Source organism: Sus scrofa, chromosome 9, assembly GCF_000003025.6.
Source record: "Sus scrofa isolate TJ Tabasco breed Duroc chromosome 9, Sscrofa11.1, whole genome shotgun sequence".
In the NCBI taxonomy this organism is placed as follows: domain Eukaryota; kingdom Metazoa; phylum Chordata; class Mammalia; order Artiodactyla; family Suidae; genus Sus; species Sus scrofa.
In genome coordinates this window covers 115,442,522-115,461,042 of record NC_010451.4, presented here as the reverse complement: position 1 = coordinate 115,461,042, position 18,521 = coordinate 115,442,522, and the positions used below count along the sequence as shown (strand labels likewise).

The 18,521-nt window shown below is 36.6% G+C and overlaps 1 protein-coding gene across 1 annotated transcript; it reads left to right on the top strand.

Moving 5' to 3' along the window:
- On the top strand, nucleotides 394-13,605 carry TNFSF18 (TNF superfamily member 18). Its single transcript, XM_005667782.3, has 3 exons — nucleotides 394-1,366; nucleotides 7,386-7,416; nucleotides 9,605-13,605. Exons 1-3 carry the CDS (start codon nucleotides 1,154-1,156, stop codon nucleotides 9,949-9,951), a joined length of 591 nt encoding a protein of 196 aa, XP_005667839.2. The 5' UTR covers nucleotides 394-1,153; the 3' UTR covers nucleotides 9,952-13,605.

The following is an 18,521-nucleotide window of genomic DNA, read 5'->3' as shown; positions in this document are numbered from 1 at the left end:
TCTTTTAAATACTTTCATTTTATTTCCTTCCATTTAAATGAACTTCAGTTGAATTGTCCTCTGTGTTAAATATTAAAAAAATTTTTTTCCAGGATTTCGTAATCGACTCAGTCTTCACAACACATCTAAGAAGGGTGGAGAAGAGAGAAACACTTATGGAACACTTCTTATGAGCCAAACCTTTCATGCCTGTTTCATTCTTGAAGAAGTCTTTGAAGTTGAAATTTTTCTCCATTTTATAGCCAAGAAACAAAGAAATCAAGCAAATGCTGAAGGCCACTGAAGATAAAGGCTGGGCAGGACCAGGCTCCCCTCTCAGGTCTGTCAGATTTAAAAGTCCATGTTTTTGTCTACTATGTGGTTCTGGAACTCTGTTAAAAAAAAAAAAAGTAGGCATTCCATTTAACAAATGAAAAGGCTAAGGCATAAAGAACCAGGAGAGAGAACCGGAGATTTCCTCAATTTTAGTGTAGTAAATCAACAGTTTTAGTGCTAGGAAGTTTTTTGGAATAGAGTGTAAACTCAGATGGTAGGACAGGGTGCATGAAAATATCCTTTTCTATGATAACTTTATTTCTGTCTGATGTCAGCATTGAAATTTCAGAGTATTAAAATGGTGAGGTATGAAAAAACTAAGCTTGTTGTTATTGACATATTTTTAAAAATAAAATTCTAGTAATACATTACTGTTTTCTAGAGATTATCTCAGAATGGACACATTGTATACCCTAGCAATTGATGAAAATATTTTTCCCAAACCATGAACCCCAGCATCCTTAGCTCCCTGACCTACTGCCTCCCACAAACATGATATTTGGAGTATGATAGACCTTCATCTTGAATTTCATTCTTTTTCTTACAAAAGTAATTTTCTTATCTGGAAATAATTTGTAATGTTGAATAGTTCCATAGTTCCTCTTGCTTCAGAAAATATTTATTTTTCCTCTTAACTTCCCTTGTTGGGTTTTTTTTTTTTAAATCATCTGTGTTTGTGTTGGCTTCTAGCCCTCAGTTCCAGCACCTTTGGTCTGGTGCCAAATGTTAGTCAGCACTTAGGCTAAAAGTATCGTTTTCCAACACCCAGATCAGAAGGAAAACTCCGCCTCTTACACCCACTACTTAGTGCTATACTACAAAACTGACTAGTTGAATCATGTGCTCATTACTTCTGAATTTCTGCTTTTCACAACTCTCATTCCTGCAGAGAATGAGTTTGAGCCACATGGAGAATATGCCTTTAAGCCATTCAAGTCCTCACGCAGCACAGAGACCATCCTGGAAGCAATGGCTACTCTACTCAACAATAGTTATTTTGCTATTACTTTGCTCCTTCAGTGCACTAATCTTAACTTTTCTCCCACTCAAGGTAAGGAGACAACAGTACCTAAGGTTGCTGTTTATTGTACTCCATTTTGCTTTGGTAAGTCTAGTTATTATCAATGTCACTCAGTATTGTTAGAGCTAACTTGAAGATAGAGACATGTGGGTACAGATAATGTAAATATAATTCCAGTTTTGTCATGGCATATGGATTTTGAGGCTTATATAAATGTTTTGAAATAAAAAGTAGTAGAAAGTTCTAAGTGTTAGCAGCAGAAATGAGTTAGAGGGAATCAGTCAATTGACAGAAGCCTTTGGAGTATTTCCTTCTTTTCTAGACCTTTGCTAAACCCTCTTAGCATAAATAATAAGATGCAAAACACGAGGCTTTCCCTCAAGGAATGGGATTCAAGTTACAGTCTTGTTGAGGAAAAAGACATAAAGAGATATTAGACAGAATAAGGTAAGTAACAGGTGGTTAGTGTATCTCAGAGGAGGGAAATGGCACTGAATAGGAGTAGAAAGATATGGATTCTGGTTCTAGGCCTCTCAATAAATAGCTGTATGAATTTGAAAGATAGCATATCTTTCTGGTTCTCTGGTCTTCAGTTTTTTTTTTTATCTGAAGAAATAGTGGTAGGAAAATGGATTTTTTTCACTATAATGTCCCTTTTAATATGAAATACAGTGATTAATAATTTTTCTAAGGGTTGTATGGAATATCAATGCTATAGGAGTTCAAAAAAAGGGGTCAATGACTTTGGGCTAGGTTGATCAGGGAGAGCTTAGTGGAGGAAGAAGGAAGTACTTTCCTATTTGGGAAGCCCCTGATGCTTATCAGGAATTTCCCACTGAGCTCCAGCCCAAGTTGTGGGTCTTAGAGAAGGCAATAGAGATACATTAGGTCTTAGTTTTTCTCACTGTTGACTATATGGCACTGATCCAAAACAAAATAAGAAATGCTTTATTTAATGTAGAATTTAGCCTGTTCCTGGGTCCATCTAAAGATTCTGAGTCTTGCAGAGAATAAAGTAGTATATGCCCACCTAAGTAAGGTCATGATATGAAATCAGTGAGTGCAGAAACATTTTTCTAAGGGGATCAGACAGTGAAGATTTCAAAGATATGGAACTACTAAAGATGTTTGAAAGCAACTAAGAAAAGATGCAGAAGGAAGAATACATTGTAGTTCTGGTGTTAGTTTAGTTAGGGCAAAGATAGCTTTGGCCAAATTTTTACACAGTAGCCCATTAATTTGTGTTTTATAACTGTACACAGGGTGTGCAGCAGAGGAATTTCTGATTACATTCCCACTGTCTCAAGGAATCTATCAAGTAGAACTCTGAACCTTCTGGAACAGGGAAGCTTTGAGCAGAAAAAAAAGTTTGTCAGGAATTCGGAGTGTTTAGATTTCTGAAGAAGTGGAAGGGTGAGACTAGCAACAACTTAAATTTGAAAGTGCCTTTTCCTTCCCCAAATCACCTTAACATCCCATTAGCCCTGTGACCTGAAAGAACACAAGGTATGTTCTAGGTGTCATCTGTTCTTGCATGTGATTGGAGAATCAGGGCATAGGAGAGAAGGGAAATGCCTTTCTCAAAAGCATACAGCTGCTCTTGCAAAGGAAAAGAGGAGGGCTCATATTGCCTGAGGCATCTAGGTCACCTCTTGCCGGAACTGAATTTAATCCGTTCCTGTGTTTGAGCTCTGATTCTGGATTCTCTCTCCTAGACAGCATGCATCTTCTCAATGAAAAGTTCTGCCTCTAAAGAAGGAGAGTTTCAAATTTGGGGGAACTTTGAAAGGTTTTCAGGATATTGTCCTGACAGAATGTCACAGAGGCTTAGTTTTTAATGGGAAAAGCCAATGCCTGGCCAAAAGGGCAATAATATCAGCTCCTGTATTCCACTTTCCACTGGCCTGTACTTCTCTTTCCCTATTGACTGCAGATTAGTATTTCTGGAAAAGAAGACTGAGTGGCTGGTGGGGTGATGAGTCATTATGAGTGGCCACTTCCAGCTTCTCACAATACTCTGTGACCTCGGAGTTTACATTATTTTAGTCTCCACTCTGGTTTTTATATACAAAATCCCACCTTCCTGCTTCTCAGGCACTAATTTGAAGTAACTTCTTCAAGACCAACAGAAGTTTCCTTGGGAGAATGAATCACACACACACACATGCACCCCACCCCCACACACCCTCTCTTTCAGAAGACATTTCACTGAAAGGATCTGCTATGTACCCAGGGATTTGATCTCCCCCTAGGTGAAAATAACCTCATAGAAATGGTCTCTGAGAAACTTAATGTTCCTCAGAAGAGTCTTTGCTTCACTGAAATGAAGGATCCTTTCACAAGGGAAAGTTAAGCTTGTTCTGAAAAGGAGAGTAGGTTCTATCTCCAAATGATCCAATTAGAGTTGGTTTGGAGAAATAAATATTAAGTTTATTTATTATAACCCAACTACGTAAATCTAGGCTTACATCAAAATGAGTTACAAGAGAAACTGATCCTTTTAAACAAAAATGAATTAGCTAAACTGAAAGTCCTAGGTGCTTCTTCGTAAGTGGATATTTATTCCTTCCAAACATCACCAGAAGTAGAAACACAGATTGTTCCACAGAATGGTAGGGGTGAGCCTTTTGAGTCAGCCAGGCTCAGTTTGGACCTTAGCCTGGCCTTCCATAAGCTGCATAACCTTGGGCTAGTTACATAATCCTCCTCCTTCTCATATCCTCATCTGCAAATGAGCATGCTAGTTACCTTACAGAGTTGTGTAAGGATTAATGAGACAGTACAATGCCTGACCCATCCTAGATTCTTGTAGATGGTACTGATTCATATTTACACCATTCTTATTAATGGCTTTTCAAGGAAGATAAATTTTAAAAAGACTTAACAAAATGGGTGTTCCTTATCCATTTCAATTCCTCAATGTAAGACTCTGCCTTACTGCCAAATACAAGATTTTTATGATTAGACAGATTTTCATTTGTGGCAATAATTATAGAACATCACAGTGGTGGTTTCTGTAGCTCTAAATAGACATTAAGGGAACCCACACTGCAGTATCCAGGATTTCTCTCCCTGGCAATTCATTTGTCTGTAGCCTTCAGTTTCTCCATACTCTTTATACATGAGAGTAGACAGCATAGATGTTATCTGTGGTACATATTTTAGCATTCATTTATATTTAGATTGTTACCCAATTGCTTAATGTGTTGAATCATGTCTTTCTAGAAAGATTATAAACTCTTAAAGAGGCATGGACCATAAATTACATTTGTTTCTCTTGCTTACAATTATAGTATAAGGTTGGGAATGTAGGTGCTTCAAAGATTTTTTGTTTTTTTGGTTTTTTTCTTTTTAGGGCCACACATACAGCATATGGAAGTTCCCAGGCTAGGGGCTGAATCGGAGCCACAGCTGCTGGCCTACACTGCAGCTCATAGCAACGCCAGCTCCTTAACCCACTGAGCAAGGCCAGGGATTGAACCTGTGTTCTCATTGCTATTAGTCAGGCTCATTGCTGCTGAGCTACAAAGGGAACTTCTGGCACTTCAGGTTTTAATTCTTCATTATAATTGGCATCCTTATCAAAACTAATACTTAAGAAACAGGACCAGACAGAATATCTGGGCAAAACCTTTAATAAGAATTACCTCCTTTAAACCTATAAACAACCTCAATGGTCTAGGTAATACTATTTCCCTCATTTTAAAAATGAGAAAGTTGAAGTTAAGGGAGTCCCTATCACATGCTTTCTTGGGTTAGACTAAACTGAATTTCAGCATCTAAGAAACCCCAAAGTGAGGATGAAATAGTTGCAAGAGCAAAAACAACTGTAGGAATCCTGTGATTTATCCCCTAGAATAATGACTTCCAAACATTGACTGTATCTATCAACAAAATGTTTTTGAGTACGGTCCCAATATATATGCTAGTTATAAGTAATAGATGAGAACTAACATTATGTGTACAAAGAAGATACACAAAATAGAAATTTATAAGGATGAACCAAATAACATGATTAGTGTAGTTTATTCAGTGAAAAACCATTTTGCTTTTACCAAAATGCTGTATTTTTATATGATAATATATAAACATTTCTAAAGTAATTGAAATATTTTAGTAATTTGATAAATATGTTTATTTTCTTAATTAGTTTAATACTTTTTAAAACTAATTTCAAAGTTATATTCTAGGTTAATTTACCTTGATTCATAGTTTTGACTGTCATAACTGAAAAATTACCTCACAAAGAAGTATATAGATAAAAATGGAAGAATTCATCTTTGTGCTTACTATGTTATGACAGTAAATTTTAAATCTATCATGCAATAGTGCAAAGTTCTTATTTTAAATTGATTGTCCCTCACTCCATTCGTGTCTTTCTTCTTTCCTTACACAATTTAAATTCCATGGTTTATAATTGAAAGGTGGCCTTTCCTTCTTGGTCTCCTTTGTAAGTTCTTTCTTATTCCTTGATCTCTAAACATGGCTGTGTCCCAATACTCCTTTCTGTCTTTAGCTACTAACTTGGTGTTCTTAACGCTGTTTCATACCTTAAAGCACCATATAGAAACTGAAGACTCCTAAAATTATATTATCAGAATTCCTTAAATTCCATTCTTAAAACCAGCTGGCACTTGACACTCCTACCTGGATGTCTAATAAAATATCACAAACTTGACATGTTCAAAAAATTAACTCATGATTCTTTCCCTGCAATTTACTCCTCTTAAATCTTGCTCATTTCAGTAATTAACAGTTTTTATCTTTCTAATTACTCATGCCCCAAATCTTGGTGTCATCTTTGTTTCTTCTCATTTTCTCATCCCATATCCATGTCAGGAACTCTATTGGCTCAATTTCCAATCACTTGTCATCATCTCTGCTGCTAGCACCTTGGTCAGAGGCACTTGCCTGTATGATTATACTCATCTCTTAACTGGTCTCAGTGCTTTTGCCCTTGTCACCCTTTAATTTATTCCTAGCATAGAAGCTGGAGAAATCTTAATCATGGAAAATTTTGCATCACATTTAAGCTAAAAAAATCTCCTAAGCACTTTGACCAAAGGAAGTAAAAACAAACAAACAAACAAACAAAAAAACTACATGGTACAAAAATGTTAGTGGATGTACTAAGCATTTTAAAGGCTTTAGCATTTAAATGTCTGTATTTATAAAATTAACCACACTGATGGCTTCTTGTAGCATGTTAACTGTGGATGTTGCAACAGTTTGAAACTGAGATCTTCTCAGGGTATCTCAGTTACTGTATATGATGCGTGATTGTCTATGTATGCAATAAGCGTGGCTTAATCAATCTGAAGTATAAATATTCCTATAGCTTAATTTCCTTTATTTTAAAATAAACATAAATAGAAATTCAATTATTTTCTTCTTACATGTGAGTGGATCACCTTGTGTAGTTACTGGGGTGCAGAGACTATTATTTACAGAAAATTTTTATAGCCTAAGAGGAGGAGAATTCAAGATCAGATAGCTATCCTGTAGGTAGAAGTTAGGTGGAGAAAAGGAGTTTTTAACTTTTTCTTAGAGGACCCAAAAGGATAGCTGGGTAATAAAAGAAAAAGGAAGGAGGAGTTCTGACTGTGGTACAATGGGTTAAGAATCTGACTGTAGCAGCTCAGGTAGATGCTGAGGCAGAGGTTCCATGCTTGGCCTGGCCTGGTACAGTGGGTTAAGGATCCTGTTAGGCATCTAGTGTTGCCACAGCTATGGTGTAGGTCAGAGCTGTGGCTTGGATTCAGTCCCTGGCCTGGAAACTTCCATATGCTGCATGTGCAGGATTTAAAATAGAGGGGAAAAAAAAAAACAAAAAACAAAAAGAAAAACCTGGCTCCCTCCTTTTTTTTTATTTTATTTTATTTTTTTTTAATCTGTAAAGGAAAGCTGAGGGACAAGGTGGAGGGAGGGACTTTTTAAAATGTGTCTAGAGAAAAGAAATTTACTTTAGCAATCAGAAGCTCTAAATAAATCAATCAAGAATATTATGAAACTGTCATCATGACCAGTTCCTCCTCTTCTTCCCCTACAGACCTCCAACAGGCCATGTGTAGCGAAGTTTGGTGAGTAACCTGTCTTATATGCCTCCTTTTTACTTTTCCTAGTATTTGATGCAAAAGGCAAGCTCCAGCATTAATAAAGCACACATTCTATTTTAGCTGTTCTTCAATCACTATTTATAATTGCTTATCATGTGCCAAGTTCTTGTTTAGGAACTGAAGTTTCCTAGGTGAACCAGATGGACAAACCTATGCCCTAATGAAGACTATGGCATTCCAATAGGCCTGGGGATTTGAGATCCTATAATCTATTTTTAATTCTCTGTTTTAATAAGCACAAATTTCAGATTCCTACAGAATTTCTCTGTGATAAACTCCAAATCCTTCTCACATTTCATATATTTTTAGTGTCCAGTACAGTGAGTGTGTAGTGCCATTTTTGTTTCCAAATATATAGAAAAGGAATGAGAGTTAAGGGCATGGTCCCTTCCTCTGTTCCTTTGTCCCCTCCTCTTAGCTCCGGAGTCACTTATCCTGACAGAGCAGTGGCCTGGTCCTCAGCTTCACTGAGCTTTAGGGTATTTCTCAGAAGATATCCCAAATTGAAAATGAATGTATTTTGGGTTTTTTACTGGTTTGAGGTCAAACACCCATTTTCAGTGAAGAGCAGAACATTCCTAGAGTTAACTGCATTTCTTTGTTTTCCTAAACGGTGCAACAGCCAGGCTTCCCTGGCTTGTAGGAATTAGGGAATCTCTTTTTACTTTTCTCTGCCTTTGTGATTCATTTTTGTTTTTCCAGTGAGTGGGGTGAAACTTCTCATGATATGTTTGAAATTCCTTCTTGATGTGATAAAAGTTGAGAACCTCAAGTGATGTTAAGATGGTCTTTAAATGGCCCCCATCACATTTCACAGAATTAAACATGAGAACCAGTGATGTTTCTTCCTGGTGGCTTGCCTATTGCCCATTACATGTCAAGCAGGAAGAAATTTACTGGGTTCTAGGCTAGTTGGAAATACAAGGAGACTTTGCTTTTTTTCTTTAATGATCTCCCGTTCATTATTCTCTAGAATCTATATCAGTCAAGCCAGCTTCAGTGTTAAGAAAGAAAGCTCCAGCTTATATCAGTCACTTATATATAAATGAGAATTTGAGTCAATGCATTATCTCTTTCAGGGTATTTTTTAAAATCAAGGTTTCTTTCTATAAAGGCTTTGCCCCCATAACAAAAAATGTAGAGAATTAGAGAACAGGGCAGGTAAGTATTGGGGGAGCTAAAGGCACTTCCTGGGACTCTGAAATCATATCTCTGTTTAAAAAATCATGAGGAAAATATGTAAATCTTAAACGTACCTATGAAAGTAAATAACTACATCTTAACCCTTTCCCTGTCCCCTGTAACAGCAATAAGCCAGGGATACTTATATGTAAACAAACAAATTATTTCCATTTAAAAACTCATGAATTTACCAGTAGCTATTTTTGGAGGGTTTGGATAATGCTATCCCAAATGGATCTTGACTGATACAAGCCCATAAACAGAAGTGCCATCACTTAGACACAGTATACCTCTCATTCAATCAAGAAATATTTACTCAGCACATACTATGTACCAGGAATTCTTTTTGGTGCTGAAGATATAGCAATAGACAAAATAGACAGGTACGTGTACCCAAAGATGTTATAGTCACATGGGTAAAAGTAGACCAAAAAATATGAACTGAATTTGTAATATGCTAGATAGTGAGAGCTTCTATGAAGGAAACTAAAACGAGGTAAAGGGAGGGAGTTATAGAAGAGCATAATTTTATACAGATTGATGAGAAGGTCTCTTGATCAAGTGATGCATGGTAAATACTATTTACAGAGAGAAACATGAATATGCATCCTAGCCTGCTAACTGGTCACATCACCAGATTCCTCTCTCCCTCCTTCCTTTCTTTCCTTTCACAAATATTGACTGACAAGAGATGCAGTGTCACCTAAAATTAACCCATTTCTCTAGTCCAAATTTATTTCCTTAGAGCTCCCCAAAAAGAGATGCACTTAGGATTTGTGACTTCTCTAAAACAAGGAATAAGGAGATAGCAAAATATTAAAATTGTCGTTGGAGAGAACTAGTATAGGCCAGGTGAAAAACAACAGCTTGTAAGTGGGAAAGATCTATAATCAGGAAAAAGATGAAATAATTAAATAACTATGCTTTCCTTTTTTTCCCCCCTCCTCTCTCTCTCTCATGTGTCTTATAGGACCATTACCTTCAAAATGGCAAATGCCATCTCCTGAGCCTTCTTGTGTGAATAAGACAGATGATTGGAGGCTGAAGATACTTCAGAATGGCTTGTATTTAATTTATGGCCAAGTGGCTCCCAACACAGCTTACAAGGGGCAAGCTCCTTTTGAGGTGTTGCTACGTAGGAATGAAGACCCCATACAATCTCTAACGAACAATTCTACAGTCCAGAATGTAGGAGGGGCTTATGAATTTCATGCTGGAGATGTAATAGACTTGATATTCAATGCTGAACATCAGGTTCTAAAAAATAATACATACTGGGGGATCTTTCTGCTAGCAAATCCCCAATTCATCTCCTAGAGACTCAGTTAGGTCTCCTCATCTTCAGCACATGCAGAGATGCCAGTGCATAGGATGGAGAAGGAAGATTTTCAACACATACAGTTCATCTGGGTATACAAATCAACATGAACAGATCTCCTCTGCATGTGAAGCTTCATTTCTCCTGCTTATTGAATGAGACTCAGAAAGCACTGAAGACATTTGGTTACCCCTGATGTTGGGTCAGCAAAGACACTTTACTAGTTCATGATAAAATGAAAATGGGTGGCTGGAAGACAAAATCTTTTCAAAGTGTCTGTCTAATCCTTGAACCCCTGAGTGGAAAAATGAGGTCTATTCCCATAATAGCCTTATATAGCATGCAAAAAAAGACCAGGGCAGTAGCCTGGTCTTGTTCTTATATTCTTGGACTGTGGACTGTTTCAATTCATTCTTCCCATATTCTCATCTTAGGAGACACTCTTAATAAAATGTAGTCAGAGTGGGTGTGTGGCCAGCAACACTCCATTTTGGAGTTGATGAGATTAGGGGATAGAGAACACTCTTAGGAAATATTGGGACAGAATTTCAGTTGGCATTGAAATGGAATGCACTTTATTCGGGAATTTCACTTGATTTCATCATCAAGTGCAGGGTGCTCTATAAAACCTGCTGGTCAAAAGGCTAGCTTTCAATCTTCACATAGCAGTTCATGAGAATTTACTGGTGTATGTATCTAACCATGTCAATGACAAAGAGTAATCATTAGTAGTAAGATCTAACCCCCCAAATTGGTATTACCAGTACTGTACTTTGCAACTGTGCAGAGCCAGCTAAAAATATGAAATCATTACATGACAAAGCACTTTCATATACCACATGGCAACTCGATAGATTTAATGGGGCAGATATTTTTGGCACAATTTTAACTATGAGAATACAGAGGCAGATGGAATAGAGGTAACTTGGTTCAGTTCATAGAACTAGTAATTAACAGGCACCTGGGCTTCCCACTGTATTATACTATATTAGCTTTACGATTGGTATTTCTGCTATCATGTTAGAAGCCTATAAACTTTAACAGATTTAAAATTTTCAGACAGTATATTCCCTTTTAGTCCAACAGCAATTTTTTCCTTTCTCAGCAAATTTCTTTTCTTTTCTTTGCCTGGAGCAGGGTACCCAGGGTGTTATTCAAGACTTACTACAACTTAATCTCCTTCCTTACTTTGGTCAAATGTGTTAACTTCCAAAAATAATGAATAATACTCAATTCAGGGACAGTCTGTTAAATTTTTGGACTCTGCAAAATTAACTAGCTGCTTATGGGTTGTTATTAAAAGGTATGTAGGTAATGTGATTACATGAAAACCCAATTTAAAATATTTATGGATATTTGTAAAAAATCTACATTATGTTAATTAATAGTATCACCATTAAAAACTAATTTAAGAATATTTGTATTGTATGTAAGAAAAACTGCTTGGAAGCAGACTAAGCCTGAGGCCAAGATGCCTCATAGTATGTCTTTTTTTTTTTTTTTTTAAATACATCTGCTGAGCAGCTGTAGGGACAAAGACTGGGGTACCTGGTTCCTCTTGTATTTGTGTATCATCTCAGGAAATTAAAGTTACATAACATACATATATTTATGGAAACGTGGTATTGATGTTAACTTATAAGCAGTAGTGTGCTGGAGTGGGCTAGCACTAGCTCAGGAGAGCTGTTAAATTTTTATTAATTGTGTAGTCTGGTTATTAAATCATTATCCTTGAAATTGGCCATGGTAGGACAATTTATACCATGTGAATTAGCAAATGCTACAAATCAGGGCTTTTCTTTTTGGAAAGCCCATGCACCAGCACACCACTGTTTATAAAACTCTTCTTAATGACTCCTCTCAGCCCCTGCCTCAGTATTACAACAGTCAAGGCAGGCAAGGAAAGTGTCTTACTCTCAGCAAAAGCCCCACAGATAAATCATTTCTCAGGGCAGGTGGAGGAATCTACAGCTGTAACCAGATAGATAGCTACCAACATATGACCTTTGAATTTCCCTAGTGTTGAAATTTCAGGCTTTGTTTTCAATGTATACTCTGTTCCCTTGTTTCTTCAAAACAGTGTTTATATTTTAAACTGACAATAAAATGTTTGTACATGGGCTGTAGCTGATTTATCTATGGGTTATCTGACAAGAGTTAGTGATCTAGAGAATGTGCATCAGAGAAATCCTTGTCCATATGAAACACTGCTGAGAGAGTGAGAGGCAAAAGTCAGAGCTGGGGGTTTTGTCCCAATTTCTGATGGGTTAGGCAAATAATTTCACTAGCTGACTTTCACCCACCTCCTCAACTCTACCCCACCCATCCACCCTCACCATCAAAGCCATCATCAACCCTCTCATACTAATTGTTTTTACCTTCTATTTTGCCTCATCAAAGCTGACCTGGAGTGCTTTTTATCACTGTGGGTTAAGTCTCTACTTCTGAAGATGACAGTTAATTGATCACAGTCCTGTGTATTTGATGGAACAGATAAACTCCTTAGATGCATTATATCTTTGCAACTTGGAGATAAAATTCCTGTCTTTGTGTGTTCTTCCTCAAAGAAGCAATTTTCATTGGCTGGGGGTGCTAGTACGTTTTTTATTAGTGAGAAGGAGAAGCGAAAACCCAATTGACTTATGGGCTAGTGGTCTGAGGCTTACCTTCAAGCAGAGTTTTTCAAAGTGCTATCTATGGACTCTACATTAGATTTGCCCAGTATACTTGGCCAAAAACCAAAGAAAAACCCCAAAGATACCTTGACCTCATTCATAGTCCACTAAATAAATGTTTCTAGGAGTGAGGTCTAGGAATCAAATTTGTAATGAGCTCTGACATAGGTTATTCTTATACTACAGTTTAAAAACCACTGCTTTATGGAATGCAATTTTGAATCTCAGCAGAATGTTTCTCCAAATATTTAAAAACAGTCAAAGCTTATAAACCAATGAAGTTAAAAAGCAAAGCAAAAAGCAAAACCAAAATTGGTATTCATGAGACTTACCATAAGCCATCTCTCATCACAAACAATGGCCTTCTATCCTCTATTTCAGTTTGAAAAAAAGGTCAGGCTCTTCACTTTCCATAATCTAATGGCAACTTTGCCAGTTGAATGCTGGCAATCCATAGCATATGATCCTTGTCATAATCAGTACTCCATTATCTACCTGTATGCTGTCAACTCTCAAATACTTATCTCTAGCCAAAGTTGTTCTCCTTTAAGTCTTATAACTCCACCTGTCTGCACAGTAATTTCACATTGGACATACAATGGACATCTCAAATTCAACTTACCCCAAATGAATCTTTTAAGGTTTCAACTAAAGCAGCTTTTTTCGAATCCCTCCTCATTTCAATTGTATCTCATGAGCCAAAAACCTCTGAATCATGGAGTCATTCCTGACTTCTATCTTTAATCTGTTTAATCTTAGGAAAACTATTATCTTTACTTTCAGAGAATCTGACCTCTTTTTGGCTATGGCTCTTGTCTTTGGACCAATATTTTTTTCAGTATCTTCATAACTTATTACAGTATCTACATACTTATTACATTCAGGATTTTTGGACTAGAAACTGAATTTTATCAAAGTCTTAGAGTTTATATATCTCTCATATATGAAAAACCACAGCTAACATCATTCACAATGGTGAAAACTGAAAACATTTCCACTAAGATCAGTAACAAGACAAGGATGTCCACTTTCACCGCTATTATTTTTTTTTTATCTTTTGTCTTTTTTGGTCCACACCCATGGCATATGGAGGTTACCAGGCTAGGGTATGGAGCAGCAGCTGTTGCCTACACCACAGCCACAGCAATGTGGGAACCAAGCTGCACCTTTGACCTATACCACATCTCAGTACAACACCAGATCCTCAACCCACTGAGGGAGGTCAGGGATCAAACCCTCATCCTCATGGGTGCTAGCTGGGTTCATTAACCAGTGGGCCATGATGGGAACTCCACCACTACTATTCAACATAGTTTTGGAAATCCTAGCCATGGCTATCAGAGAAGACAAATAAAAGGAATCCAAATGGGAAAAGAAGAAGTAAAACTCTCACTGTTTGCAAATGACATGATATTATACCTAGAAAACCCTAAAGACACTATCAGAAAAACTGTTAGAACTCATCAATGGAATTTGGCAAAGTTTCAGGATACAAAATTAATACAGAGAAATCGATGCATTTCTATATACTAACAAAGAAAGATCAGAAAGTAAACAACCCCATTTACTATTGCATCAAAAAGAACAAAATTCATAGGAATAAATCTACCTAAAGAGACAAAAGACCTATACTCCAAAAACTATGAAACCTTGATGAAAGAGATCAAAGATGACACAAACATATGGAAGAATATTCCACACTCTTGGATTGGAAGAATCAATATTGTTAAAATGACTATACTACCCAAGGCAATCTACAGATTCAATGCAATCCCTATCAAATTACTGAGGACATTCTTCACAGAACTAGAACAGAGTATTTTAAAATTGTATGGAAACACAAAAACCCCTGTATATATCTCTCAGAGACTGCATAGCCAAACTCATAAAAGGGTGAGACTTAAATGAAGTTGGAAGTTTAGTGGTCAGCACATTGTCTTCTTGAAAGAAGCATTATATGGGAATTCTAATTATAACCCAAAGTTATTGGCAGGCATGGGAACCAAGTTAGAGAGGTTAGGTAGAGAATCCTAAGATATAGAATACATCTCCTATTCATTGAACAAATATTTCCTGTAGTCAATTGTATCTCAGATATTATACCAGAGGGGAAGCAAAATGCAAGTATATAATGCCTGTCCTCAAGCACTTTAGAGTTTAGCCAAGAAACATGTATGTAAATAAATGAGCAGAAGACTATGTATATGATATTTACTCTAATGTGGGTATGTCCCTGAAAAAGATGGAGAACCTGAATGAGGACAATGGCATTGGCAATGAGGATAGGCAATGAATTAAGAGAAAAAAATTATGACCATGGGGTTTCTGCCAAGCTCATAATGGTTTCCTTATTAGACTACCTTGTCCATAAGGGGAGGGTTTCAGCACCTCATTTTCACCATATAGGCCCATTCTTATCCAGACTTGACTTGCTCACAACTAACCACCCTGGAAGGATCTCTTGCCTGGAGAATATAAAATTTGGAAGATATGGGATATCCCACATTCCTCTACAGAGTGGACTGAGAAGCAGAGAAAGCCAATCTGTCAAGACAAATGAATGAAAGGGCTAAGTAGAGAGAAGCAGAAATCAGATGTGAAAGGAAACACCAGTGAACTGCTCTTGACCCATAAGGCCCAGCTGCATTCTTATCCCTGGATCCTATAAAAACTACTGCAGCATTATGACAAATCCCCTTTTACTTTTTCCTACTCGGCTACCTTAAATTTACTTCTATTCATTGAAATCAGTCTTAACAAAGTGATTGATTTTAAGGGGAGGGATAAAGAAGGGGGAATGACTTTCTTGGACATAGTAAAAAGGACGATGATGTTTTAATTTTAGGGGATATGGAAGGAGAAACTAGAGAAATTTTGGGGTGGATGGGACAATGAGTTCAGTTTTATAAGTGTATGATTTGAGATGTTTGTAGAATATCAAAATGGGCATAACTGGTATATAGCTAGAACTCAGGAGGAATCACATAAGATGAGATGAATATTTCAAAGTAAATAGCCCCAAGAGTAAAGTCAATGACATGGATAAAATCACTATAGAGAGGATTTAGAGAGGGAGCAGATAACTGAGACATGGGGAGCTCCATATTTGAGGACAACCACAGTAAAGGAATCCTATAGATTAGCAGCCAGAGATACATGATCTCAACTGGAGGAGAGTGGGTTTATAGAAATAGTCCTAAAATATTGAGAATGAGGGTGTGGTCAGCCATGCTAGAGACTCCAAGAAGTCAAATACTAAGAGGATTGAAAATTGATGATCGGACTTTGCTGGTCAGTAATTGCTGGTGACATCGGCAAGATCATTTTTAGTAGCATGATGGGAGAAGAGTTCAGATTTTAAGGACTGAAGAACAAATGGGAAATATAGTGCCAGTTGAGGAGTCAATGGAAACGTGGAACAATATATTATACTACTTTTTGCAGAAAATTTGTTGTGAAGAAAAGGAGTTGTAGAGTGGTAGAGAGTTGATTATGTCAGGACCAAGAGAAAGAAAGAGGCATATATCTGGTAGGTGGACTAGGCATTAATGTTCATTGGTCAGGGTACCCTCTTAACTTAGTTCTTTCTTTACTAGATCACCCAATACAATAAAGAATTAAGCAGGTGATATGCTAAGTATAGGGCTATAATAAAGGAAAACATTCCAGCCAAATGACAGAAGGGGAAGGTATTTCAATTCATGTGTGATGAAAGAGTAGGAAATAGGCTTCTAGGAAGACAGTGAAGTGTAAGCAAAGGTGCAGGGTATGGAAGGGAGCATGTGTGGTTCCCTGCTCAGTGAAGATGACATATGGAGATATGAGATGGGAACTGACAATGAACATAAAGGAAACCAAATACTAAGCAGCTATAGTGGTAGTTCAAGGAATCTCTGCCTACTATTTAGGGGATTTTCATTTTATATTTTAGACATATATGGCTTGGTGAGACCTGTTTCAGAGAGGGTAGCTTATGTAGCATGGTGAAAGATGGGTGGAAGAGTTAGAGCAAGACTACCTAAAAGCCTACTGAGCCCGTGTGAGGAGTAGTCTGCAGTGGCAGAAACAACAGAGAAGAGGAGGCTCATCCAGATATGCAATACTAAGAAAACATGGATCTTGAATAAGATGACATGTTGTAACAATGATGATTTTATTTGTAATTGAAACAACCATCTTAGTATTTGAGATCATTTTATTATAGGAATAAATGGATAGAATTTATTTTCATTAAAACAATCAGATATATTTTGAAGGTTTTGTAGTTTAAATAACACAAAGTGTTTCTTGAAACCTTCCTGTTAAAATCTGGAATAAGACAAGGATGTTGCCTCTCACCACTTCCATTCAACATAATATTGGAAATCCTAGCCACAGCAATCAGACAAGAAAAAGAAATAAAAGTTATACGAATTGTAAGGGAAGAGGTAAAATTGTCATTATATACAAATGACATGATGCTGTATTTGGAAAACCCTATAGACTATACACAGAAACTACTAGAAGTGATAAATTCAACAAAGTAGGAGGATTCAAGATTAACACACAGAAATCTGTTGCATTTCTTTACACTAATGATATAAGGAAGCAAAAATTAAAAAAAAAACCTTTTGAAATCATGTTAAAAATATAGGAATAAATTTGACTAAGGAAGTGAAAAACTTATACCCTGAGAACTATAAAACATTTATAAAGAAAATTGAGGATGACTCAAAGAAATAGAAAGCTACCCACACTCTTGGATTGGAAGAGTTAATATTGTTAAAAAGGCCATACTATTCAAAATGCTCTACAGATTTAATGTAATCATTATGAAATTACCCTTGACATTTTTCACAGATCTAGAACAAATAATCCTAACATTTCTATTACCATAAAAGACCCAGAATTCCCAAGACAATCCTGAGGAAAAAGAAAAAGCTGAAGGCATAACTCTCCAAGACTTCAGAAAATACTACAAAGCTACACTCATCAAAACATCTTGGTATTGGCACAAGAACAGGCATAGTGATCAGTGGAACAGAAGAGATAGCCCAGAAGTAAACTCACATACCTATGGTCAACTAGTGTTCAACAAAGGAGGCAAGAATATGCAATGGAGAAAAGACAGTCTCTTTGGCCAGTGGTGGTGAGAAATCTGGATAGTTATGTGCAAATCATTGACATTAGAACATTCCCTCACACCATATACAAAAATAAACTCAAAATGGCTTAAAGACTTAAATATAAAACATGATATCATAAAACTCCTAAAAGAGAACAGACGAACATTCTCTGACATAAATCAGAGCAATGTTTTCAGTCTCCTGAGGCAACAGAAAAAAAGCAAAAATAAACGAATAGGGTCTAAATTAAACTTACAAGCTTTTGCACAGCAAAGAAAGGCATAAACAAAATGAAAAGACAGCCTGTGGAATGGGAGAAAATATTTGTAAATGATCTGACAAGGGATTAATTTGCAAAATATACACACAGCTCATAGAGATCAATATATTAAAACAATTAAAAATGGGCAGATCTAAATAGATATTTATCCAAAGAAGACATACACATGGCCAGCAGGTGCATGAAAAGATGCTCAATATCACTAATTATTAGAGAAATGCAAATCAAAGTAACGAGATATCACCTCACTCTGGTCAGAATGGCCATCATTAAAATGTTTATAAATAATAAATGTTGGAGAGGATGTGGAGAAAAAAGGAACCCTCCTACACTCTTGGTGGGAATGTAAACTGGTAAAGCCACTTTGGAGAACAATATGTAGGTTCCTTAAAAAATGAAAAAATAGAGTTACAATATGACCATTCAATCCCACTTCTGGTCATATATCCAGACAAAACTATAATTTGAAAACATACATGAATCCCAACGTTCATAGTACCACTATTTAC